Here is a 26,421-nt window from a genome sequence, read left to right on the forward strand (position 1 = left end):
CGCTAGTGGTGCGAAAGACGGCCCCACGCCATGGAAAACATTACGGGGATGTAGCATAAAATTTAAAATAGGAGATTAAAAATGTGGACCAAAGTTAAACGGAAATCTTGCCCAGAAAGTAGTAACCTTCATTCCAGTCAACGTCAAGTCCTTTCTCTGTCTCCTTGTGCTCAGGTTCAGCGGCCTATCCGGATTTCACCAACCCCCAGATGCGTTCCTGCTGGTCCAGCATGTTTGCTTACGACCAATACGAGGTAGGGGGCTTCCTGGTTTATTCAGATCTGTTCGGACCCAGGTTTTACTGAATCACGAAGCAGACACCTTGTCCCACAAAAAACAAAACAAAAAAAAAACCACACACCCCTTCCAACACTGGAAGTCTTTAAGAAGAGGTTGGAGAGCCATTTGTCTGAAACGGTATAGGGCTTCCTGCCTAGGCAGGGGGTTGGACTAGAAGACCTCCAAGGTCCCTTCCAACTCTGCTATTGTATTGTATTTTCATTTGGTTAATGTGAATTCCTGGCATTCACATCGAGAAAAAGGCCCGGCAGTTAGCCTTTCAAGGTTGAATTGCAACAACAGACCTTATCAGTCTTGGAGAGTTGCCAGGCCAGGAGCCTCTAGTCCCAACTCCGTAAAAGCAAATCTTCACAATAATAAAGTGAACTGATGGCCTCCTGCAAACTCCACTCCCCTTTCGCTCCTCTTTTATTTCCTCTGGGAGGGAAATTCATCGTGCACCTGTGGCCTTACTCCCAAGTCGACCCTTGTTCCTTAGCTGTTCCCTTCGTCTGGCCGCTCTGCGCATGCGCACACTGGGAACAGGCTCCAGCTGTTCCTCTGCCTCACTGATGTCTGACTCTGAAGGCAGCTGATAACTGTCAGACGGCCCTGGCCCCCTCTCTGCCTCCGACACAGAGCCCTCCTCAGAGCCTTCCCCAGACTCCAGGACTGGCCCAGGTTCCTCCCCAACCCTCCTCACTGTCAGAATCTGCTGCCAGCTCCACTGGCGGGCCACAAGAAGAAGTTTTTATTGCTCTGCGGCGTCTCCCTGTCACTCGTTTCTCCTTTGACCCAGGGCTCAATGGAGAACCTCTACACCTGGAACGATATGAACGAGCCTTCGGTCTTCAACGGTCCCGAGGTCACTATGCACAAGGACGCCGTCCACCACGGGGGCTGGGAGCATCGCGATCTCCACAACCTGTATGGCTTCTACGTGGTGAGCGCCCTCTCGTCACAAGAGTGGGTTTTGGGGGGGGGCGTTAAATGAGGAGGGAAAGGAGAACCCCTGACCAAGGCAACGAGAAGATGGGCATGGCTTCAACCCGTACCAAGAAGGTACCACCCAATTCACAATAGAGGAAGAGGGGAATCACCTTCCAGCTTGAAAAATCCGGTTGCCAGATTTTCTCCAGCTCAAGTGTTTCCTACCGTCAACGAGTCGAAGACGTGTGGACTTCAACTCCCAGAATTCACCCAGCCAGCATGGTGGCTGGGGGAATTCTGGGAGTTGAAGTCTACACATCTTCAAACTATTCCGGGGTTAATTAACCTTGCTGGAGACATTCCAGTCGAAGTAATTCTAGGCTTAAGTGGTGCCTGGTGTTTTTACTCCAATCTATCTACTAAGGTTGGAATGTAGTTGTTGGATCCAGAGTCTTTTGGGGTTACAGGTAGTCCTGGACTTGCAACAGCTCATTTAGCGACCGTTCAAAGTTACAACGGCCCTGAAAAACGCGACCTAATGACCGTTTTTCACACTTAACCAACTTTCTAGCTTCAGCATAGCCACATGATCTAAATTCAAACAACAGAGGTTTGGGGCTCCCTTGTGGCCGTGGTGGCTCAGGGGCTAAGATGCTGAGCTTGTCGATCAGAAGGGTGGGGGGTTCGAATCCCCAGCGCCGCGTAACAGAGTAAGCTCCCGTTCCTTGTCCCAGCTTCTGACAACCTAGCCGTTCGAAAGCAGGTAAAAAATGCAAGTAGGCAAATAGGAACCACCTTTGGTGGGAAGGGAACAGCGTTCCGTGCGCCTTTGGCGTTGAGTCATGCCGGCCACATGACCACGGAGACGTCTTCGGACAGCACTGGCTCTTCGGCTTTGAAACTGAGATGAGCACCACCCCCTAGAGTAGGGAACGACTAGCGCATATGTACAAGGGGAACCTTTACCTTTACCTGTGGCTGTAAGCCGAGGACTCCTGTAATTCTTAGACCGTTGGGTAGTCTTTCGATCCAAGCTTCAACACCTTGAATGATCATCTCTTCTCCCATCCTCCTGGCAGCAAATGGCCACTGCAGAGGGCCAGGTACAGCGGTCCGGCGGCCTGGAGCGGCCTTTCGTCTTGACCCGAAGTTTCTTTGCTGGTTCGCAACGTTACGGTTAGTGGCGGGCGCATAAAGATGAGCGATGGAGCAGTTGCGTAGGAGAGTCTTCCAAGACTGGGAGAGAGAAACTCCTTCCAGAGATTGGGAGTAGGGGTGGGGGACAGATCTTCAAACCCCCAAGTGTTCTGACCGAAGCTTCCCAAGAGCCTGAAGCAAACTCCTTGTCCTGAAAATAAAAAAGGCCCTTTTGTTAATTGACTGTGAATTCTGCTCCTTCACCTCCAGCAAAGTCTTTCGAGCGAGGATTTACTGTCACAGACCTTCTCTGGCTTGAAGAGTTGCCAGGCCGATATCTGCAGAACTTGGCCAGGAGTCTCGGAGAGTCATGAACAAATTAAGAGAACAAATTTGCAGGAGACAAATTAATTTGTCTCCTGCAAACTCCACTCCCCTTCCGCTCCTCTTTTATTCCCACTGGGAGGGGCCATTCATTGTCCACCTGTGGGCTTACTCCCAAGTCGACCCCTGTTCTTTAGCTGCTCCCTTCGTCTGGCAGCTCTGCGCATGCGCACCCTGGGAACAGGCTCCAGCTGTTCCTCTGCCTCACTGATGTCTGACTCCGAAGGCAGCTTATAACTGTCAGACGGTCCTGTCCCCCTCTCTGCCTCCGACACAGAGCCCCCATCAGAGCCTTCCCCAGACTCCAGGACTGGCCCATGTTCCTCCCCAACCCTCCTCACTGTCCGAATCAGCTGCCAGCTCCGCTGGTGGGCCACAAGTTTGTAGGGACTCTAGGGAGCGGCAGAGGCGTTGAGTACATTGTCAATTTTTTTCTCAGAAACGGCAGTTCACCAACGTCGTCGTTGTCTTTAACCGTTTGTGGTTGCTGTCCTTCGCAGGGGCTGTGTGGACGGGGGACAACGCAGCTGAGTGGGACCACCTAAAGATCTCCATCCCCATGTGCCTGAGCCTGGCTTTAGTGGGCATCTCCTTCTGCGGAGGTAAGCAGAGGCCCTGCGGCTAGTGGCTGTCCTTGACCTACGGCCGCTCATTTAGCGACCGTTCACATTTATAATGGCAAACTTTCCACCGTGCTTAGCCGACGTGGGTGGCTTCTTCAAAAACCCGGAGCCGGAGTTGCTTGTGCGTTGGTACCAAGCCGGAGCCTATCAGCCCTTCTTCCGGGCCCACGCGCACGTCGACACCACGCGCCGCGAACCCTGGCTTTTCGGCGACGAGAACAAAGCGCTGATCCGGGAGGCCGTCCGGCAGCGTTACGCTCTACTTCCTTTCTGGTATACCCTCTTCTATCAGTCTTACCGGACTGGCCTGCCGGTCATGAGGTGAGTTGGGTTCCATATTTTGCATTGAGCCATTTTAGCTAGGGAATTCTGGGAGTTGAAGTCCGTCCATCTTAAATCATGCAGACTGGGGGATGCTGGAAGTGGAAATCTACCCATTTTAAAGCATGAAGACTGGGGAATTCTGGGAGTTGAAGTCCACCCTTCTTAAAACATGCAGACTAGGGGATTCTGGGAATTGAAGTCCACCTATCTTAAAGCATGCAGACTGGGGGATGCTGGGAGTTAAAGTCTGCCCATCTTAAAGCATGCAGACTGGGGATTCTGGAAGTGGAAATTCACCCATTTTAAAGCATGAAGACTGGGGAATTCTAGGAATTGAAGTCCACCCATCTTAAAGCATGCACACTGGGAGATTCTGGGAGTTGACATCCACCCAACCTTAAACCGGGCAAGGTTGATAAAAAACCTTGCTCTAAGCGACAATGTAACGTGAGATATACTGGTCTCTTGTTGTAAATTGTGTTTCCTGAACTCGGAGATGATGCCAGACCATCTTTACACAGCCTTAATGATCATTTAGCATCATTTCTCAGTCTAGCCATGATGTTGTACGACATTTCCTCATTTGGATTATGTTAATTCTTGCTTTTTGCTCTCTTGACAGACCGCTCTGGGTCGAATATCCCCAGGACCCTATTTTGTACCCCATTGATGATGAGTATCTGCTTGGTGAGTTTTTCGTGTTTGTGTGTTTAAGAGAGAGAGAGAGAGAGAGAGAGAGAGAGAGAGAATAAAGAGAAAGTGAGAGAGATGAGAGAAGGAGAGAGAGAGGGAGGGAGGGAGAGAAAGTGAAAGAATGAGAGAGAGAAAGAAAGAGAGAGAAAGAAAGACAAAGAGAGAGATGAGAGAAAGAAAGAGAAAGAGAGAGATGAGAGAAAGAGAGAGTGAGGAAGGGAGAGAGAGAAAGAATGAGAGAGAGAGAGAAAGAAAGATAAAGAAAAAAGAGAAAGTGAGAGAGATGAGAGAAAGAGGGCGGAAGAGAGAGAAAGAATGAGAGATAGAAAGAAAGAAAAAGAGACAGAGAAAAAGAAAGAGAGAGAGAGAGATGAGAGAAAGAGAGAGGGGGAGGGACGGAGAAAGAGAGAAAGAATGAGAGCTAGAAAGAGAGAGAAAGAAAGAGAAAGTGAGAGAGATGAGAGAAAGAGGGAGCGAGAGAGAGAAAGAATGAGAGATAGAAAGAGAAAGAAAAAAAGAAAAGAGAGAGAGAGAAAAAAAGAAAGAGAAAGCGAGAGAGATGAGAGAAAGAGAAGAAAGAGGGAGGGAGAGAGAGAAAGAGAGAATCAGGAAGGGCAAAGATGAAATTCTACTTCCTGACCCCATTTGGAGCTTCCCACAGTCACATGACCACAACTCTCGTTTTTCTAACCGGAAACTAACATTTGTGGTTTCCAGCAAAAAAAAAAAACCAACCAACACCACCTATTGGCCATCATGGATTTATTTAACAACTATGATGTTTGTTTTTCATGTCTGTCATGAAAAAAAAAGTCCGTAAAATCGAGCAGGGTCCCATGCTGACCTACTTAATGACCGCCGCAACTTGAGAACCGTAATTCTGGGCTCAATGACGGTCATAAGCCAAGGACTCTGCAGTTGTATGCCTGGAAATACAACTGCAGCAGTAATTGGGTTCCTTTTTCGAGGAAGAAGAGGAGGGATGCTGCTGCTAGAATTTGACTCGTTTTTGAAACTGCGGTAAGGAATTTGTTCAAGTTTCTAGATCTCATTGACTCTCTTTCTTATAGGCGATGCGCTGCTGGTTCATCCGGTCACTGCCCAAGGAGCTCGCGGTGTACAGGTGTATTTACCTGGCAAAGGGGAAGTAAGTATGATTATAACTTTGGATTGAGCTATTTACTTATTAGATGGTTATCCCTTCATTATTTTTTAAGTCACTCAAACCAGTGAACATTCCCAATGCTCCTTTCTCCTCCTGTTTTCCCCACAAAAACAATGACCCTGTGAGGTGGACTGGGCTGAGGGAGCGACCAAAGCCACCCAGTTGGCTTTCATGCCTAAGATGGGACTAGAATTCACTGCCTCCTGGTGATCGGCCCAAAGTCACCCAACAGTTTTCAGGCCTAAGGTGGGACTAGAACTCACCATCTCCTGGTGATTGGCTCAGTGTCACCCAGCCGTTTTCATACGTAAGACGGGACTAGAACTCACCGCCTCCTGGTGATTAGCTCAAAGTCACCTAGCTGTTTTCATGCCTAAGACAGGACTAGAACTCATTTTCTCCTGGTGATTGGCCCTAAAGCACCCAACTGTTTTCATGCCTAAAACGAGACTAGAACTCACCATCGCCTAGTAGTTCATACGCCAGCACTTTAATCACTACACCAGAATTGTTCTCTGTCTCTCTCTCTCTCGCTGTTACATTTGTCTGGGGGAAAAAGAATTCCCTTCAAAAGAAAAGTATTCTATGCGTATCTCTATTGAGACGAAAGGGACCCTGTGGCTCAGTGGCTAAGATGCTGAGCTTGTCGATCAGAAAAGTCAGCGGTTCGAATCCCTGTGTAACAGAGCGAGCTCCCGTGACTTGTCCCGGCTTCTGCCAACCTAGCAGTTCGAAAGCAGGTAAAAAATGCGAGTAGAAAAATAGGAACCACCTTTGGTGGGAAGGGAACTGCGTTCCGTGCGCCTTCGGCGTTGAGTCATGCCGGCCACATGACCACGGAGACGTCTTCGGACAGCGCTGGCTCTTCGGCTTTGAAACGGAGAGGAGCACCGCCCCCTAGAGTCGGGAACGGCAAGTACATCTGTGCGAGGGGAACCTTCACCTTTTACCTTTTTTTAGAAGAACTTTCTTCCCCACCGAAGTTTTAACGCAATTGCATCATCTCGGAATAAACCGTTTTTCAGCCCCCCCGGCGGTGCCCTTAAGCGCAAACGTTACAAACCACAAGTTTATCTCATAAAAACAAGCTGTTGGAAGAGAAGAGTTTTGTCACGTCTCCAGGATTGTCGTTTTGGCTTCTTCAAAGGAAGCACAACGGCTGTGGCTTGGCCCGGTTTCAAAGAAGACAAGTCCTGCCAAAGTTTGCTTTCTTTTATTTCCCTCCGTCGATCCGGCTCACCAAATCCTCTCCAACAATTTTTCTCTCGGCAGGTTTGGTACGACGTCCACACTCACCAGAAACTCCACGCCCCACAGACGTTTTATTTGACGGTCACCATGAGCAGCGTAAGTCCGAGATTTGGGGGTGGTGGTGTCAAATGAGGCCCGGCTCCCTCGTAAAGAGTCAAAGGGCAGGTTGTGATTTTCTCAAAGCCAACCCCCTCCCAATGCAGACCTCTGTAAGGGCTCCTCTCCTAACTTAAGAAAGTGAAGACTCTTGAAACCGAGTATTTACAACACAATAGCAGAGTTGGAAGGGACCTTGGAGGTCTTCTAGTCTAACCCCCTGCCTAGACAGACAAATGGCTATCCAACATCTTCTTAAAGACTTCCAGTGTTGGGGCATTCACAACTTCTGGAGGCAACTTCTGTTCCACTGGTTAATTGTTCTCACTGTCAGGAAATTTCTCCTCAGTTCTAAGTGGCTTCTCTCCTTGATTAGTTTCCACCCATTGCTTCTACCCTCAGGTGCCTTGGAGAATAGCTTGACTCCCTCTTCTTTGTGGCAACCTCTGAGATATTGGAACACTGCTATCCTGTTTCCCCTAGTCCTTCTTTCTATTAAACTAAGCATACCCAGTTCCTGCAACTGTTCTTGGTATGTTTTAGCCTCCAGTCCCCTAATCCTCTTTGTTGCTCTTCTCTGCCCTCTTTCTAGAGTCTCCACATCTTTTCTACATCGTGGCGACCAAAACTGGATGCCATATTCCAAGTGTGGCCTTACCAAGGCTTTATAAAGTGGTATCAACCCTTCACGCGATCTTGATTCTATCCCTCTGTTGATGCAGCCTAGAACTGTGTTGGCTTTTTTGGCAGCTGCTGCCCACGGCTGGCTCCTATTTAAATGGTTGTCCACTAGGACTCCAAGATCCCTCTCACAGTTACTCCTATTTCTCTTTGGCTTGCCACACTTTCTATTATTTTACTATGCCTTTTCCATTGTTGGAAAATGGGAGGAGGGATTGTACGGAGTTAGATGCTATGTAGCCAAAACAAAATTCCTTCTAGAAAACCAAGGTCATCCTTTGTCTCTGACATAAGGACTGGCCCGTGGTGCCTCTGCCTGCAAAAAGGGAGCTCGAGAGGGCCATGTGGCAGAGGGTTGCCGGAGGCCGTCACAGCCCAAAACAGAGCCCCGGAGGGCCGCACGCGGCATCCTCAAGCTCCATTTTCAGTGGCAGAGGGTTGCAGGCCATTGTGGCCGAAAACAGAGCCTCGATGAGTGACATCGAGCTGGCCACGCCCACTCTTGTCACATCCACACACACCCCTCCCCCCTCGTCAAACACAATCCTGATGCGCCCCTCAATGAAATTGAGTTTGATACCCCTGCTCTATACAAATCCAAACCAGTAATGGTCAAAGGAGGAGATCCGGTAGATTAAGAGTCCGTGAAATTCGAGATGGGCTGGACTTACCGTATTTTTCGGTGTATAAGACGCACTGGAGTATAAGGCGCACCAAGGTTTTGAAGAGGTAAACTTTAAAAAAAAAAAAGTTTCTGCACTCTGCAGGCTTCCCAAACCCTCTGCACGCCTCAATTTTTTGCAAAAAAATGTTGGGCTGAAAGGGACTCGAGACCGCTGACACATTTAACGCTTCCTTCTCCTCTCCCGTCTCCTACCACAACCCTCCTGAACTCTAACCTTTTATCCTTTCCCCCAAGATTCCCGTCTACCAGCGTGGGGGCAGCATCGTGCCTCGGAAGGAGCGGGTCCGGCGTTCTTCGGACTGCATGCAGAACGATCCATACACGCTCTACGTGGCTTTGGGGCCTCAGGTGAGATTGGGAGGAGAGGGGATGGACAGGTCTGCATGATGACGATGGGTTGTGATAACACAACCCATCAAAGACCCGGCCAGGCCCTAGCAGGGGTTCAGTCCAATTCACGGGAATAGAATAGAATATAGAATATGGTATGTAGAAAATAGAATAGAAATGAAATGAATTGCAGGAATAGAATAAGGATAGGATAGGAATAGGAATTTGAAATGGAATAGGAATAGAAGATGGAATAGAATAGGAATAGAATAGAATATAGGGATATAGGAGTAGGAAATTAGAATGGAATGGGATGGAATAGAATAAGGATAGAATTGGAATTGGAAATAGGATAGGAATAGAAAATAGAATAGAATAGGAATAAGAATAGGAATAGAATATAGGAATAGGAAATTAGAATGGAATGGAATAGAATAAAGAGGATAGGAATAGAAAATAGAATAGAATAGAATATAGGAATAGGAAATTAGAATGGAATAGAATAAGGATAGAATAGGAATTGGAATTGGAAATAGAATAGGAATAGAAAATAGAATAGAATGGGAATAAGAATAGGAATAGAATAGAATATAGGAATAGGAAATTGGAATGGAATGGAATAGAATAAGGATAGGATAGGAATAGAATAGAATAGAATATAGGAATAGGAAATTAGAATGGAATGGAATAGAATAAGGATAGAATAGGAATTGGAATTGGAAATAGAATAGGAATAGAATGGGAATAAGAATAGGAATAGAATATAGGAATAGAATAGAATATAGGAATAGGAAATTGGAATGGAATGGAATAAGGATAGGATAGAAATAGAATAGAATAGAATATAGGAATAGGAAATTAGAATGGAATGGAATAGAATATAGAATATAGAATAGAAATAAATAGAAAATAGAATAGGAATAGAAAATGGAATAGGAAAATAAATAGAATAGAACAACAGAGCAGAATAACTTCATTGTCACCGGCCTATCCTGAGTCTAATCATTTGGGTTTCTACTTTTCACAATCTCTCCAGGGAACTGCTCAAGGGGAACTTTTCATTGACGACGGGCACACGTATAATTTTGAGACCAAGGGGCAATACCTACACCGCCTCTTCCGTTTCTCTGGCAACGTGCTGACGGCCAGGTACCCAGTCTACGAGTCCTTTTTTTCCCTCTCTCTTTCGCTCTCCTTTTCTCCCTCACCTTAATTATCCAGCACCCCCTTTTCTTCCAGCTGAATTCCCCCAATTTCATTTCAGCTCGGCAGATCCAAAGGGCAGCTTTGAAACTCCGGCCTCGATCGAACGGGTGGTGATCCTCGGAGCGGGCAAGCCGGGGGGCATCTTCCTCAAACAAGAGGGTGAGTTGGTGGGAGGACCAAAGTTTGCACCATCTTTCCTATTTCCTATAATCTTCTAGATTGGGCAACCGTTTTTCTGGAATGGTACTAGAGGGTCTCCTGCTTGAGCAGAGGGTTGGACTAGAAGACCTCCATGGTCCCTTCCAACTCTTACTTTTGCTCACTTTCTCTCTCTCTCTCTCTCTCTCTCTCTCTCTCCTCCCCCCCTTTCCCACCTCCAACTGTCCAGGAGCTGGCGATACCCGCCTGGATTTCACCCACGAAGCCGAGACCTCCGTTCTAACCATCCGCAAACCCGCCGTGAACATCGGAGAAGACTGGAGCATCTCGCTACGATAATGGCACGAGGCGGGGGGGGCGGGGAGACACAAGAATTAGCTGGGCAGAGGGGCAGGGAGATGTTGGGGTTGTGGAGGGGGCGGGGTTTGAGGAGCTGAAGGTCAGTATCCTATCCTCCCGCCACCCATCCATTGGGTAGATAGGTTTGGAAGCTCCCCACTGCCACTATCTGAGGTCCAGTGTCCCAGTTTAGAAGGCATGAAATGGAAGAGGGATATTGTTCCCTTCCCCTTCCTCTCCCTGGCTTTTTTATCCTTCTCTTCCTCCCTCTTTACTTCCTACCCCTGCAGTCCCTCCCCTGTCTGTGTTTTTCCTTCCCCCTTTCTTCTCTCTCTCCCTTTCCTTTCTTCATCCCTTCTTTTTCCTTCTCTTCTTCCCTCCCTTTCATTCCTATGTCTCCAATTCCCCATTTTTTCTTTCCTCCTTCGTTCTCTTCCTCTCCTCTTCCTTTGTTCGTCCCTCCTCCCTCTTTTTCCCTTCTTTCTTCCCTTTCTTTCCTATCTCCCCGCTCCGATCTTTTTCCTTCCTCCTTCCCTTCCTCTCTTCTTTCTATGTTCCTCCCTCCTTCTCTCTTTCCCTCCTTCCTATTTCTTTTTCCTTCTCTTCTTCCCTGCCTTTCTTTCCTTCCTTCCTCTCCCCCCCTCCTGTCTCCCTCCTTCCTACCCTTCCCTCCTTCCTCTCTCCCCTGTCTCTATCCCTCCCTCCCTCCTTTCTTTCTTCCCTCCTTCCAACTTTTAGCAATATTTGCTGCAAAACGAGGATTGCAACCCGTTTTTTTTCCCCCTTCGGGAACTGGAAGACCAAGGGAAGGACACACATACACCCTCCCGCTCTCTCCCCTTCCAATCAATTCTTCTGGAAAATGCAAACCTGGATTGTTGCCCTTTTCCAAAGTTGGTGGGCCTCACTCTTTCTTTGCACCCTCTTTTTCCCCCTTTCATCTCTGCCCCGCGTGTTCTGGCTGAAAATTGAAATCAACCCATTGGGAGTGCGGGTGGGGAACAAAACAGAAACGCCAATTGACGGTTGGGCGAGGACTGCCTTTTCGACCCCTTTCCTTGCCAACCGGTGAATGTAGTCAAACAATTTCCCCCTACCATCCCATACGCAACGCGTTGCAGTTTGCAAGAAGTTGTGTGTGCAGCCAGATCACAAAAACCTCACTCGTAATCCCTGGCTCCTCCCAGGAGGCTCCTCCTGCTAAATCCTTGGCTTTTTGTGGTTGTTTCCAGACTTGGGGGTTGGGGAGGGGGAGAATATTCTGTTTCCAAGGGAAAGGAGTGACCAAGGTGTCAGTGAATCACTGTCACTATTTAAGGCTATTTTTATTTTCGGCGGGGAAGGCAGAAAAGACAGATCATGTAAAGGTAAAAGAAGGAGTATTGGTGTGGTTAGTCACCAGACTTAGGCTTGTGAGGAAGTGGCAATGACTCTCCTCCACGGGGACCAAGGGAAAAAAATGGGGCGGGGGGATCGCATGGGGGGGCATGAGCTGCTAAAAAAGCACCCCCCTTCCTTGCAGGAAAGAGAGAATTCGGGGTGCGTCTGCCTGCGGGAAGGGCTGGATTTATTTCATTTTTACTTTTAGCTGCTCTGCCTCCTTCCTCCCATTCCTTCCCTGGGGCTTCTCTCCTGCCTACAAGCCAGAAGCTTTTGTTTTGTGGTTTGTTTGGGGTTTTTTTTAAATTATTATTATCCGTAAGTGTCTGTGGATTAACATTCCTGATTCTGGCTGGTTTCTTCCTTAATACGTGTTTGCCAGGCAAAAAGACAAAAAAGACACAGAGACGGGCTTTTAGTTAAAAAAATAATAAAAAATTCCTTAACACAAACACACACACCCAACACACACACACACACACACACATACCGAAATCTTTTCTATCCCTTCCTGATTGCCACGACATCCGCAGGTAAAAAGCTTTTACTGACTTGAGTGTTTTGATAAAAAGATGGAGAATTAAAAATAAAAACGCCGTAAAGTCTCGCCGTTGTGGTTTGAATTAACTTTGAGGCTAGTTTTTGCGCTAAAGAAAAAAAAACAGGTCAAACGGCTTCTTTTTCTGACAAAATACCTGCTTGAAAGCTCTTGGTTAGAAATAAGAAGATTTGATTCAGAAAGGAAGTAAACTAGATCAGTGCCCCAAAAGTTTTTTTTTTTTTTCAGGAGGCAACTGGACTTTTGTTGTTTTTTCTTTTAAAGACGTTTCGCTTCTCATCCCAGAAGCTTCTCCCGCTCTGATTTGGATGGTGAGGAATGGAAGGATTTGTACTCCTTACAGACAGCTGGTCGTTTGCTTCCTTTTAGAGGGTCGTTGAGGCCACTTGGAGGTTTCTCTGTGTCCTCAGGGTCCCCTGAGTTGCGCAAATCGTTCCTGTAGTCTGCAATTCTTCCTCTGGAAAACCATTCCACTCAGGTGATCCTGAGAATATAAACCTCCAAGTGGCCTCAACGACTCTAAAAGGACGCAAACGACCAGCTGTCTGCAAGGAGAATAAATCCTTCTATTCCCCGCTATCCTGTTAGAGCTGAAGAAGCTTCTTAGATGAGAGGCAAAATGCCTTCAAATGAAAAAACAAAAAAGTCCAGTTGCCTCCTGAAAAAAGCACCTTTGGGACAACCAGGATCTGGAGGACGGAGAATCTCTTAGCTCAGTGGCCTATCTTAAAAAAAACCTTTACAATGGTTTTCCTTTGAGAATTTATTGCTATTACTATTGTATATTGAGGTATGAGATTACTTTCCTAGGAAACCATAGTAAGCGAGCAATCCGTTTTCAAGATTTTTTGTAAAAAAAATCATTTTCATTCCTTTAAGAGATTTCAAGGAAGCTAAGGCATTTTGTAAAATTTGAAACTTCCCATTACGTGTGTAGTGACTCTTGCGTCCACAATTATAACAAATCGCCGGTCTCCATGACTTTTTTTGCAGGAGTAGTAAATGACCTTATCACACTTCATCCTGGGCTGGGACAACCTTTGCTGTCAGCAATGTGATCCTTTGACTCTAGAAAGAGTGCAGAGAAGAGCAACCAAGATGAAGAGGGGACTGGAGGCTAAAACATACGATGAACAGTTGCAGGAACTGGTCATGGCTGGTCTAATGAAGAGAAGGATCAGGGGAGACGGGATAGCATCTTCCAATATTTCAGGGGATGCCACAGAGAGGAGAGGGTCAAGCTATTTTCCAAGGGACCTGAAGGCCAGAGAAGGAACAATGGATGGAAACTGACCAAGGAGAGATTCAACCTGGAAATAAGGAGGAATTTCCTGAGAGTGAGAACAATCAACCCATGGAACAGAAGTTTCTTTCAAAAGTTGTGGGAGCTTCATCCCTGGAGGCTTTCAAGAAGAGACTGGACTGCCATCTGCAGAAATGGTGTAGGGTATCCTACTTAGGCGGAGGGGTTGGACTAGATGTCCTCCAAGATCCCTTCCAACTCTTATTCCTACCGCTTGAGACACTTTTGTGTCTCCATGGTGGCAATGTCTGCCTCACCATCTATAGTTCTTTTGGTCCCAACATCTAGAGACAATTCCTACATTGAGTTGCCTTCAGCTCTTCTGCTCTACGACATTGACAACTTGTGGACTTCAGCTCCCAGAATGCTGGCTGCATGAATGCAATCCCATGCTGGCTGAGGAATTCTGGGAGTTGAAGTCCACAAACCATCAAGTCGCCAAGGTTGAAGACTCCTTGCTCTAAGGCTTCTCTTTAACCTTTTTAATGAGTATTAAAAGATAATCCCTCTCTTTTAATACACTTTTAAGTAGAGCCTAATTGGGTCGATGTGTAAAATGTGTTTCAGGATCTTTACATAATATTGGAATAAAAACCCGCAGGGCTGCAAAATATATGGACGACTATTATAATGAGATTAGGTTTATTTTGAATTGGCGGGCGGAGCGCGTTCAGGGGGAACCCGAGAAGGCCGGAAGGTGTTGCTCGGGGGACCCTGGGTGGCAACGGACTCCGTAGGAGTCCTAAATTAGACGGACCGGAAGTGGTTTCCTGAGCGCGCAGGAGGGCGAGGGGAAGAAAGCGCGGACCCCAGTTAAGATGGAAGGGCTTTGACGAGCTGAGGAGCAAGCCCGGTTCTTCTTCCTTCGCCCTGGACGGCGACAAAGGCAACCGGTGAGCTTAGGCCTTGCCTCCGTTGCCATGGTAACGGTGTTACACCGTCTCCCCGCCGTCTTTCCCGCGGCCGTCGTCGGGCTGCGGAACCTCAGGGGTGCGAAGCAACTGCGCCTGCGCAGATGGAGGAAGGCGAACCGGGCTGCCTTCCCCAACCTGGCGCCCTTCTTGATATTCTTACCTATCATCCCCACCCCTTTCTCAGTCAGGCGGTAGAGGGTGATAGGTTGTATGGCAGTGGATTGAGAGGTAGACAGGTTGGGGAGAAGCCGCTTTGTCCCTGTCTAGGAGGCTGTAGAGCGGATGATGGGTGTTGGAGTACAGCACACCTGAATCTGGAAAGCAAGAGGTGCGTGTGGGAAATGATGGGCATTGTAGTCTGTACCTAGAAGGTGCAGTGGGGCAGGAGGTATATCAAAATATACTAGGAGGAGAAGGTTGGGAGTGATGGAAGGTTCTGGATGAAGGAAAGTGGGGTTGGGGATGATGGGAGTTATAGTAGCACAGCAGGCCTTAGTGGAACCCCCTGAGGCATTGGAAGATGGGATTGGAAGTGGGGGGGGGGGAGAAAAAAATGGAAAGTTAAGTCTTAAATTTCTTATAAGGAAGCAGAATAGGGTGCTTTCTTATCTGGAAATTTATTTTTTACTTATATTTCATATTTCTTAACCATCTCCCTCAAGGAGGGGCTCTGGATGGTGTACGGTGAACATAACCGAGTAATTTAAAAAATGTCTAAAATTAACTTTAAAATTAAACATTAAATTAGGGTTAAAATACTTTTCAGTCAGAATGACAATTTTAATATTGTAAGCTGCTCGGAGTTACCCTGTGGTGAAATGGGAGGGCGATAAATTTTATAAATAAATGAAAAGTAAAAATAAAATAAATATCAAAAGGCAGACAAAATGTTGTTGTAGCCGTTTAACTTTGTTTTTGCCATTTTAAATTGAAAAAACACAGCAATCTGTATTAGGAAACCATCCTAAGAGACAATAGAATAGAATAGAATAGAATAGAGAATAAAATGGAATAGAATAGAAATTAGAATAGAATTAGAATAGAATAGAGAATAAAATGGAATAGAATACAAATAGGATATGATAGGATAGGTTAGAATAGAATAGAATAATAATAGAATAGAATAAGAATAGAGAAAAAAGTGAAATAGAATACAAATAGGATAGGATAGGATAGGATAGAATAGAATAGAATAGAATAGAATACTTTATTATCACTTTGAATGGACACTAATAAGCATAAATTAAAAGGAAATTATATTGCATATGACTGCCAACTTCTTACCTCTCCAGAAATCTTCATCCTGTTTATTAATAGTTATCAACATTGCAATCCATCTGGTTTCTGGAGCCCTTCGCCTTGACTTTTCTTCCATTAATTTGTTTCTGGAGAAGTCAAAAAAATTTTTTCCATTGGTTTATGATTTTGATGCTGGTGCAACAAAGATATGGCATTAAATCCTCCTCACGTTGTTGGCGACACAAAGCCACATTTATTTGAAATGCAGCACTCTTCTTGTCTCTAACCAGACATGGTTTTAACATTTTGCCTCTCTTTCTCTCCTTAGGCTGTGCCATGAAGGTGAAACTCAAAAATGTTTTTGTCATCTACTTCCTGGTGTCCGTGTTCGGCCTCATGTACGCATTGATGCAATTGGGTGTGTATCACAATTGGTGTGAAGAATATATCTCTCCTTCCCAAGAGTAGAGAAAAAAGTCCCAACTTCTGCAACGGTCCTTCATAAGTTTAGTCTCTGGGCCCTTAATCATCTTAGTTGCTATAATAAATCTTAGTTTATCAGTTGCTATAATAAATAAGTGGGATGGGGGAGGAAGGATGACCTGTGTAGACTTGGGAAATGAAAAGGATTTTGATCTGAGATGAAGGAACGCACAGCACAGAATTCTTTTGTCTTGACTACAGGGCAGCCCTGCGATTGCAGCCAACACCTGAAGGCTGCTAGTGACCTCATCCACGCCAAGGAGAAGCGACTGTCTCAGTTACAAAGAGAGGTGAAGCGGTTGCAGGGCCTGGAAAAAGTGCCGGAGCCGATAGAAGAAACGCCGGTTATCTACGTGGTCACTCCCACCTATGCCAGGTAAGTGGGAGAACTTCCAAGAGGAGGGTGCTGAATCTCCTTTGAGAAATCAGTGCCTCTTCAATGGTTTGGCTCTCTCTCTCTCTCTCTCACCCCCCCCCCCTTTTCCTGGTCTCAAGTGATATTATTTCTGTCCGTATTGTGGAATCTTCTCCCTCCGGAGGTAAGGCTGGCCTCATCCCTCCAGAATTTCTGAAGATCCGTCAAGTCTTGGCTTATGCCAGCCAGCCAGGGGGCTCCAAGGGGATGGGTGAACTGGTGGGATCCCTTGTTCTCCACGTCCCACCATCTCTTATTCTCTTGGTTTAGCTTCGCTTTTAAAGTCTTTTTTAAAAAATAATTGTTATATAATGGCTTTAAGTGAAGATTGTCTTATTCATTTGCTGTTTTAATGGAAGATAGATAGATAGATAGATAGATAGATAGATAGATAGATAGATAGATGATAGATAGATAGATAGATAGATAGATAGATAGATAGATAGATGATAGATAGATTGATAGATAGATGATAGATAGATGGATAGATAGATAGATAGATAGATAGATGATAGATAGATAGATAGATAGATAGATAGATAGATAGATAGATAGATAGATAGACAGACAGACAGACAGAGACAGACAGACAGACAGAATGATAGAAAGGGAGGTAGGGATAGATAGATGATAGATAGATAGATAGATAGATAGATAGATAGATAGATGATAGATAGATAGATAGATAGATAGATAGATAGATAGATAGATAGATGATAGACAGACAGACAGACAGACAGACAAATAGAGAGATAAATGACAAAAAGGGAGGTAGGGATAGATAGATGATAGATAGATAGATAGATAGATAGATAGATAGACAGACAGACAGACAGACGATGGACAAATGCAGATAGATAAATGATAGGGGGGTAGGGATGGATGGATAGATAGACAGTCAGACAGACAGATAGAGAAACAGATAGATGATGAACAACTGGAGATAGATAAATGATAGAAAGGGAGATAGGAAGAGAGAGAGAGAGAGAGAGAGATAGGATGGACGGACGGATAGGCAGAGAGAGGAGGGAAGAAAGGAAAACAGGGAGGGAAAGAAAGAAAATAGGGAGGGAGGGAGGAAAAAAGGTTTCTAACCCTCATTCTAAGCCAAAGACTGGTGCTTGAGGGAGGAGAGAGGAAAGACGGCAGGGAGAGAAACCGAGAGGAAGAAAAAAGGGAAGAAAAACAGTCTCCCTCGTTCGGCACAAGCGTCTCTAACCCAACCGCTCGATCCTTCCTTCCCTCCTGGCAGGCTGGTTCAGAAAGCCGAGCTGGTCCGTCTCTCCCAGACGTTGATGCACGTCAAAAACCTGCACTGGATGGTGGTCGAGGACTCGCCGGCCAAGACTCAACTGGTCTCCGAGCTGCTGGTCCAGAGTAAGCTGCCTTTCACCCACCTCCACACCGAGACCCCCAAGGAGCACAAACGGAAGGAGAGCGACCCTAACTGGCTAAAGCCGCGCGGGGTGGAGCAGAGGAATTTAGCCCTGCAGTGGCTGCGTGAACACCGCAAGCTCCCCGACACGGGCGTGGTGTATTTCGCAGATGACGACAACACGTACAGCCTTCGCCTCTTCGATGAGGTCAGTGGATCTATCGATCAATCGATCTATCTCTATATCTATCTATATTTCTCTCTCTCTGTCTATCTATCTATCTTTATATCTATCTATATTTCTCTCTCTCTCTCTCTCTGTCTATCTATCTATCTTTATCTATGTCTGTCTGTCTATATTTATATCTATCTGTCTGTCTGTCTCTATCTATCTATCTGTGTTTATCTATCTATATTTATCTCTATATCTATCTATCTATCTATCTCTATATTTATCTCTATATCTATTTATCTATCTTTATCTCTATCTATCTATATTTATATCTATCTATCCTTATATCTATCTATCTATCTATCTATCTATCTATCTATCTATCTATCTTTCTCCCTCTTTATCTGTCTTTATTTATATCTATCTTTATTTATATCTATCTATTTTTATCTCTATATCTATCTATCTATCTATCTATCATCTATCTATGTCTACCTATATCTTTATATCTATCTATCTATCTATCTATCATCTATCTATCTATCTATCTTTATCTACCTATCTATCTTTATTTATCTATCTATCTATTTATATCTCTCTATTTATCTTTATTTATGTATCTCTATCTATCTATCTTTATTTATCTCTTTGTCTGTCTATCTTTATTTCTATCTATCTATCTTTATTTCTATCTATTTATCATCTCACTACCATCCATCTATCTGTCTGCCTATCTATTGATTGATCGATGGCAAGGCAATCCTTCAATCCTTACTTCAAACATATCATAATTATTTTTAAAAACGAATTGAAAGCAAAGAGGATAAGAAAAGAGAATAAGAGATGCAGGGACATCCTGAAACAACGGATGTAAGCAAGTGAAGGAAGGAAGGAAGGCAGCGGAGGTCGCCGGGCGGAGGTCCCCCTGCTGATCATCTCCCCTTCTCTCCCAAACAGATCCGGTCCACCCAGCGCGTCTCGGTCTGGCCCGTAGGCCTGGTGGGGGGCCTCCGTTTCGAGCGGCCCCTGGTGGAAAACGGCAGAGTGGCGGGTTTCTACACGGCATGGAAGCCCAACCGGCCCTTCCCCATCGACATGGCGGGCTTCGCCGTGGCCCTTTCGCTGCTGTTGGCCAACCCGGAGGCTCGCTTCGACCTGCTGGCCGAGCGCGGCTATTTGGAGAGCAGCCTCTTGCAGTCGCTGGTCTCGATGGAAGAACTGGAGCCAAAGGCAGACAACTGCAGCAAGGTTAGGAGGAGAGGCTCCATGGGGAAAGCCCGATTCGCTTAGTGACCGTGATTGTGAGCAAGGACTCGCTGAACGACCATGGCTGGAAAGGCCATTCAAATCAGGCATGACTCACTGAATGGCTGGCGGGAGAAGAATATTTCTAGCTTAGGGTTGAAAGGAGGAATCCTTGAGGCTCTCTGAGCTGGGCGGCTGGCTTACAGACATCTCGTGACCTGGCTAGGTCACGTCATCAGGGCTAGAAAGAAGTGAGCTTGTGGAGGAGAAGGAGAATCGGAGGACGAAAATAGGAGGAGAATAAGAGGGGGGGAGGGAAGGGGCAGGGGGAGGACAACTGTGGAGTCCTTTGATATCTCCCTTTGTTGCAGACATTGCATGACCCAGGTAGGTAATTTCATCAGTGCTAGGAAGGAGAGGGATTTGCTCAACGTTTATATTCAAGTAGCTTGCTTGCAGGGAGCAAACCCCTCTGCCTGATGATGTTCCCTAGTTGGGTCATGAAACATCTGCAAGAAAACAACCAAGCTCAGAGAGCACCAAGGGTCCCACAGTTCTCCTCCTCCTCCTCCTCTTCTTCGTCTTCTTCTCTCTCTTCTAGAACTGATAATGTTACCTTGTTGGGTCATGAAACGTCTCCCAAGAAAACCATCAAGCTCAGAGAGCACCAAGGACCTCACAGTCCCCTTCCTCCTCCTTCTCCTCTTCCTCCTCCTTCTCTTCCTTTTCCTCCTCTTTTTCCTCTTTCTCTTTCTTTCCCTCCTCTTCCTCCTCCTCCCTCCTCCTCCTCTCCACAAGCCCCTCCATGACGGGGGTGCTTGGTGGTTTTCATTACCCATCACTAGGTGACATCATCAGTGATGAAAGGTGAGAACAAACCTCACTCCCTTCCAGCACTGATGAAGTTCCCTAGTTTGGTAGTGAAATGTCTGCAAGACCCCACAATTCTCCTCCTCCTCCTTCCCCCTTCTAGCACTGATGATGTTACCTAGTTGGGTCATGAAACTTCTGCAAGAAAACCACCAAGCTCCCCAGAGAGCATCTTAACTGCCTTGCTTATCAATGGACGTCCTGCCTCTCCCCTCTCCCTCCGCCCCCCAGTAGTGGTCATAAGTTGAGGACTACCTCTCATGTTCACGAGGCCACAAGGAAGCCCAAATCCTATCTTGTCTTTTCAGGTCCTTGTCTGGCACACCAGGACCGAGAAGCCGAAGATGAAACAGGAGGAGCTTCTGCAGAAACAGGGCCTCGGCTCCGATCTCGGCATCGAGGTGTGAGACCAGGTACCACAATGGCGGGGGTGGGTGGGTCTCTTGCTGGGCCGGAGACCCTCACCCAAGCCGGGATTGCCTTGTATAGAGAGGACACAGTTATTTTAATTTATGAAGGCCGAATCCTGTCCTCACTCTCAGCGTCTGCCGGGGACGATGGCCAGGACGTTGCCTTACAGGGGGAAAAAAAAATATCTCTACGATCCAGTATTTAAATAAATACGCACTTGGGTGGGGGGAAATCGAAGCCCCCCGTCCTGGGGAGGGGCTGGTTCCTGTATGTGTGTCTTCGTTTTGTCCTAAAGGCTGCTCTGATAATATGCATGGGAAGCTTTCAATCCCCCCCCTCTCGAGTTTCATATATCCCCCCCCCCCCTCCTGCTCCCAAGACTCTTGTGACAAGTGTGTAACAAATCAAGATCGGCTTCAATTAACTTATTCTCTACTATCGGTAGAAAAGAGCAATTTTTTAGTCCATTTCGAAGTCTGGCCGGGCTTGTGGGAAATTTAAGACTTTGGGACTGCATCTCTACTTCATCATCTTGCTATCTATTTAAATCTACATCTATCTATGTCTTTCATGTGTCTCCGTGTCTACCTATCATCTATCTATCTATTATCTATCTATCTATCTCTATCCATCTACCTACCTACCTACCTACCTATCATCCATCCATCCATTCTATCTATCTATCTATCTATCTATCTATCTATCTATCTATCTATCTATCTATCTATCTATCTATCTATCTATCTATCTATCATCTCCATCCATACCTATCTATCTATCTATCTGTCCATCCATCCATTCATCCACCCTACCCACCTACCTACCTACCTACCTATTATCTATATCTACCTACTTACCTACCTCTCTAACAAGATTGCCCTCAATTAACTTATTCTTGGCTCTCTACTCTCGGTGGTGGAAAAGGGAGATTTTTGCCCATTTCAAATTGTGGCTGGGCTTCCTTGAAAGCAGAATTTGTGCCAATTTAAGACTTCGGGACCACAACTACCTTAATTTCCCAGCCAGCATAGCTGACAGAGTAATTCTGAGAATTGAAGCATCCAAGGCTTAAAGTTACCACGTTTGGAGACCCTTGCTATGTTTCTCAACCTTGGCAGTGTTAAAATGCCTTTGACCACAACTCCCAGAATGCCCCACCCAAGATGTTTTGAGATGCCTGGACTACTACTCCCAGAATTCCCCATCCAGCATGCTTTGAGAGGACTGGGACTACGACTCCCCGAATTTTCCAGCCAGCGTGCTTTAAGATATCTGGGCTTCATTTCCCATTTAACTGCTCGTTTAAACAAACCTGATGTGTTTAATCCCAATTGTGTACAAAACCTTGCCAAATTTTGCACCTTTTTGCCTGCATTTTGGGGGCAATTATGCTGCTTTCCACATCCTGGCCTGTATGACTTCTATCGTGCTTGCTTTGGGACGGCGAACGAGCAGATTGCCGAAGATCTTAGCGCCCATCGCCAATCGAATCTTGGCTGCATCCGAACTCATTTTATTTCTCGAGTGCGCCTGGGATTACTGAGCGACTGGGAGGCCTTACCCACTTGGAAAACTAACGTGGGAATGGATATCTTGCACCCGGGGTTTAAATTCCTTTGCGGGGCTCAAATTGCCCCAGCTTGATTAGCACCAGAAGAGACGTAAGTGATCCAAAGAACAATAAAATGAAGCAAGCAGCCATGTGCTGGCACGGCATTCTTCAGATATTGTGGCATTCGCTCATCGTCTTCCCACACCCAAGTTTTGCATCCTTCAACGCTGAGCTAAGGACTTCCAGCAAAGAGGTGTGTTTTTTGCAACACACTCCCGGCCTCGCCCAACATTTTCTCAACACAAAAGAGCGATCGTTCAGCAGACAGATTCCTTTTTCCCCCTATCGCCGGAGAAATGAATACAGAACAGGTAATTTTCGACTTAACCACCTTTCCTTTAGTGACTGTTCAAAGCCGCAGCCCTGAAAAAGGCGACTTAGGATGGTTTTTCATACTTAAGACCGTTGCAGTTATGTGATCAGAATTCAGACGCTCGGCAACTGGCTCGTATTCGTGACGGTCGTAGCGTCACACAAATCCCCTTTTGCGGCCTTCTGGCAATGGGGGAAGGTAGATTCACTTAACAACCGTGTTGCTTAACGACCGCAGCGGTTCGCTTAATAACAAGGAAGGCGAGGAAGGTACTAAAATGGAGCGAAAGGGACTGTCTCGCTTAGCAACAGAAATTTGGAGATCAGTTGTGGCCGCAAGGCGAGGTACACTCCGCATTGGCCATCGTTTATCCCCCAATTAACCTCTTTAGCATGGTGCTAAGCCGCCATTCACAATACCAGAATGGCTGAGTTTATGTTGTAAGTCCTCAACAATCGCTTATGGAGTGCAAAAACCGATCGTGGTTTTAAAACCACAATTCATGGCTTAGCAGAGGGCCAGTAGACCTCACGAGCATTTGCTCCAGTGGGAAAATCAGAGCATACATTTAATAAATTATGGCGAAAGCTTTTGGCTGCTGTTGACTTATTCCAAGGGTGGTTTATTCAAACGTCGCATAGGTGTTGGAAGCCAGAATATTTCGGAGCCGGAGGACGGATCTACATGCTAAGTCCGGGGTGAGTTTGGCTTAGCAGGTTGTGCGAGTGTGGTTACAACTAGACCTCGACTTAACAACAGTTCATTTAGGGACCGAAGTTTACAGCGGCAATGGAAAAAAAGCGACTTAATGACCTTTTTTTTTTACATCTATAACCATTGCAGCATCCCCCCCCCCCCCCGACACTTGATTTACATTCAGAAGCTTGACAGATGACTCACATTTGAGAGGGATCTTGGAGTCCTAGTGGAGAACCATTTAAATAGGAGCCAGCCGTGTGCAGCAGCTGCCAAAAAAGCCAACACAGTTCTAGGCTGCATCAACAGAGGGAGAGAATCAAGATCACGTGAAGTGTTAATACCACTTTATAATGCCTTGGTAAGGCCACACTTGGAATATTTGCATCCAGTTTTGATCATCACAATGTAAAAAAGATGCAGAGACTCTAGAAAGAGTGCAGAGAAGAGCAACAAAGAGGATTAGGGGACTGGAGATTAAAACATATGAGGAACGATTGCAGGAAGTGGCTATGTCTAGTTTAATGAAAAGAAGGACTAGGGGAAACAGGATAGCAGTGTTCCAATATCTCAGGGGTTGCCACAAAGAAGAGGGAGTCAAGCTATTTTCCAAGGCACCTGAGTGTAGAACAAGAAGCAATGGGTGGAAACTAATCAAGGAGAGAAGCAACTAAGGATAAATTTCCTGACAGTGAGAACAATTAACCAGTGGAACAACTTGTCTCCAGAGGTTGTAAATGCTCCAACACTGGATGTTTTTAAGAAGATGTTGGATAGCCATTTGTCTGAAATGGAATAGGGTTTCCTGTCTAGGCAGGGGGTTGGACTAGAAGACCTCCAAGGTCCCTCCAACTCTGTTATTCTTTTCTATTCTATTTATGACGGTCGCCGTGTTCTCGGCTCATCTGATCCCCTTTTGGGACCTCCTGACAGGCGAAGTCAACGGGGAAGCCCGATCCCCTTAACGACCGTGTTCCTATATATAACGACGGCCGCGATTCAGTTAGTAAAAGTGGCAGGAAAAGTCGTCAAACTCAAAAATGTTCTCAGCGACATACCCGTTGAGTTCCATTGCGGTCGTAAGTAGAGGACCACCTACACTTACGGCCGATGGCGTAAAAGAGGCAAAATTACAACCCAGGTCAGATTTTTGTGCACCCGAGTAGGTCCATCAGTGGCTTCTTCGAAGTTTCTGCCGCTTGATCCTCCCGGGATCTCTGCAGTGTGATCTGCTTAGGATCCGTGAAGTTGCCGATTCTTGGCCAAAACAGGAAGAAGTCTGGTGCTTTTCTGGTTGACAGATCAAAACGCGACTTAAAAATCAGTTGAAATTGAAAATTGCTTTAACCGTTGATCCTTGGAAGCAGCTGTTTCCCCCACCTGCCAAACCGCAATCGGGAATCTGGTTTGCTAGCCAAGAAACCCAGCTTATCTGGATAATGGCTTTTCCCCAGATTTCCGCCCTTTAACACACACACACACACACACACACACACCGGTCTGGAGAATAAGACAATGGTCCAATCCTCCCTGCCAAAAATCTGGCAGAGAACAGGCTAGCAAAAGGTAGGAGGTTTTAAAACTTTGCCATCAGCGTTCTAGTCCTCAGCCAGGAGCTGGAAATCAAAAGATTCTCCAGATGTGGCAGTAACAGGATGCTGGGAATAATCATTCAGCAACATCTGGAAGCCGTAGATCTTTCCCCCCCCTCTTTAATCCTGGTGCCACAAACCATAGTTGGTTTGCTTTAAGCTTGGATCCTATCAAGCCAGCAATTGTGGTTTGTGGACTTGACCACACTTCAGTGAATTGAATCCAAATTTCAGCCAAATTCTCCACTTTTTTTGTCCCTAAGAAGTTTCCAGCGGGGTTCAGACTTCTGCGGAGCTTCTAGGCTCCAGCGCAGTCTACCTGAATGCATTCATTGGCCGTGACCTGTGGCCCGAGTGGGGTCTTTTGGGACTCGGGTTTCTCGTCCTAGGAAGTTTTGCCTCCTGCACCAGACTTCGCCCCTCTTGACCCCAAAATCATTCCCTTCTCTCTTCTTCTGGCCCACCTCGTTAGTATTTGGTACCACGCCTTCAGTCTTGTTTTCATTAACTTACACAACTTGTTTATATCGACATATTTTGAAGTGTTTTGATAGCTGTGAGACGGATTTCATTATTGACTATATGCCAGCCAGTCTTGTGGCGATCTGAATGTGGCAGGCAGAGAGGAAGGAAGGAAGGAAGGAAAGAAGGAAGGAAAGAAAGAAAGAAAGAAAGAAAGAAAGAAAGAAAGAAAGAAAGAAATGCTAATTGGGAACTAAAGAGAAGGAAGGAAGGAGAGGAATGGAAGGAAAGAAAAGATCAGGAAGGAAGGAAGGAAAGAATAGCTGAGAGTGTGGGAAAGGAAAAAGGGAAAGAAGATCAGGAGGAAAGGAAAGAACAGATGGAAGGAAACAGAAAAGGAAGGAAGAAGAGAAAGTGAAGCAGGGAAGGAAGGAGAGAAAAGGAAGTCGGGAAGGAAGGAGAGAGAAATGGAAGAAAGGAGAAATGGAGGGAGGGGATAAAGGGAAGCAGGGAAGGAAAGGAAGGAGAAAGGGAGGGAAGGAGAGAAAGGGAAGAAAGAAAAATGGGGAGGAAGGAAGGAGAGAAAAGGAAGCAGGGAAGGAAGGAGAGAGAAATGGAAGGAAGGAGAAATGGGAGGGAGGAGAGAAAGGGATGCTAGGAAGAAGGAAGGAAGGAGAAATGGAAGCAAGGAAGGAGAGGAAAGGAAGAGAAATGGAAAGGAGGAGAGAAAGGGAAGCTAGGAAGGAAAGAAAAGGGAAGGGAGGGAGGAGAGAAAAGGAAGGAAAAAAGAAGAGAAAGGAAGGTGAGGAAAGGAAAGGAAGAAAAGAGGAAGGGAGGAAGGTGAGAAAGGGAAAGAAGAAAGGAAAGGAAAGAAAGACGAAGGAAGGAAAGAAGGTGAGAAAGGGAAAGAAGGAAGAAAGGAAAGGAAAGACGAAGGAAGAAAAGAGGAAGGAGGGAAGGTGAGAAAGAAAGAAAGAAGGGAAGGAGAGAGATCCACCCCCAGCGCCCCCATCCAGAGCGGCCGAGGGGCTGCGCGATGATCGCTCCGTCCGTCCCTCCTGCGCTGCCTCTGCCTCTGCTTGGCCGCCGCGGCGCCTT

The 26,421-nt window shown here is 46.2% G+C and overlaps 3 protein-coding genes across 8 annotated transcripts in view; all 3 read left to right on the forward strand.

Annotated features, from left to right (window-relative positions):
• Positions 1-12,268, forward strand: part of LOC309399916 (neutral alpha-glucosidase AB-like) — a 38,820-nt gene extending 26,552 nt beyond the window's left edge. For all 3 annotated transcript variants that reach the window (XM_081968137.1, XM_081968134.1, XM_081968136.1), the window contains 12 exons: positions 175-254; positions 1,079-1,222; positions 2,289-2,385; positions 3,231-3,332; positions 3,431-3,674; positions 4,300-4,364; positions 5,441-5,517; positions 6,808-6,882; positions 8,483-8,596; positions 9,615-9,727; positions 9,843-9,943; positions 10,173-12,268. In XM_081968137.1, coding sequence (XP_081824263.1) covers positions 175-254; positions 1,079-1,222; positions 2,289-2,385; positions 3,231-3,332; positions 3,431-3,674; positions 4,300-4,364; positions 5,441-5,517; positions 6,808-6,882; positions 8,483-8,596; positions 9,615-9,727; positions 9,843-9,943; positions 10,173-10,282 — 1,322 coding nt within the window. In that variant the 3' untranslated portion in view covers positions 10,283-12,268. The remainder of the gene's footprint in view (positions 1-174; positions 255-1,078; positions 1,223-2,288; positions 2,386-3,230; positions 3,333-3,430; positions 3,675-4,299; positions 4,365-5,440; positions 5,518-6,807; positions 6,883-8,482; positions 8,597-9,614; positions 9,728-9,842; positions 9,944-10,172) is intronic.
• A 2,013-nt stretch (positions 12,269-14,281) lies between these two features.
• On the forward strand, positions 14,282-23,185 carry B3GAT3 (beta-1,3-glucuronyltransferase 3). Of its 4 annotated transcripts, none has more exons than XM_081968247.1 (7): positions 14,282-14,417; positions 16,006-16,095; positions 16,362-16,536; positions 17,828-18,158; positions 19,080-19,370; positions 20,546-20,650; positions 21,767-23,184. In XM_081968247.1, the coding sequence occupies exons 2-6, from the start codon at positions 16,014-16,016 to the stop codon at positions 20,642-20,644; spliced, it is 978 nt and encodes a 325-aa protein (XP_081824373.1). In that variant the 5' UTR covers positions 14,282-14,417; positions 16,006-16,013; the 3' UTR covers positions 20,645-20,650; positions 21,767-23,184. The 4 variants fall into 4 exon arrangements, with proteins under 4 accessions (XP_081824373.1, XP_081824374.1, XP_081824371.1 ...); XM_081968248.1 differs by having other exon boundaries at positions 22,104-23,184; XM_081968245.1 differs by having other exon boundaries at positions 20,546-23,185.
• Positions 23,186-26,068: 2,883 nt separating this feature from the next.
• The window catches only part of EML3 (EMAP like 3), a 32,591-nt gene continuing 32,238 nt past the window's right edge, over positions 26,069-26,421 (forward strand). Inside the window, 1 exon segment of the mRNA XM_081968133.1 lies at positions 26,069-26,421. Within this exon segment, the coding sequence (XP_081824259.1) occupies positions 26,360-26,421 (62 nt within the window). The 5' untranslated portion in view covers positions 26,069-26,359.

The sequence above is a fragment of the Natrix helvetica genome (assembly GCF_964273705.1).
Source record: "Natrix helvetica genome assembly, chromosome: 16".
Lineage (NCBI taxonomy): Eukaryota > Metazoa > Chordata > Lepidosauria > Squamata > Natricidae > Natrix > Natrix helvetica.

What these genes read in the sequence shown, in the direction of transcription:
- B3GAT3 (XM_081968245.1), top strand. Translation starts at nt 16,014, where the DNA reads ATGAAGGTGAAACTCAAAAATGTTTTTGTCATCTACTTCCTGGTGTCC. An exon ending in GCCTTCGCCTCTTCGATGAG is followed by an intron (nt 18,159 to 19,079) that starts GTCAGTGGATCT and finishes TCTCCCAAACAG; the next exon opens with ATCCGGTCCACCCAGCGCGT. An exon ending in AGGCAGACAACTGCAGCAAG is followed by an intron (nt 19,371 to 20,545) that starts GTTAGGAGGAGA and finishes TTGTCTTTTCAG; the next exon opens with GTCCTTGTCTGGCACACCAG.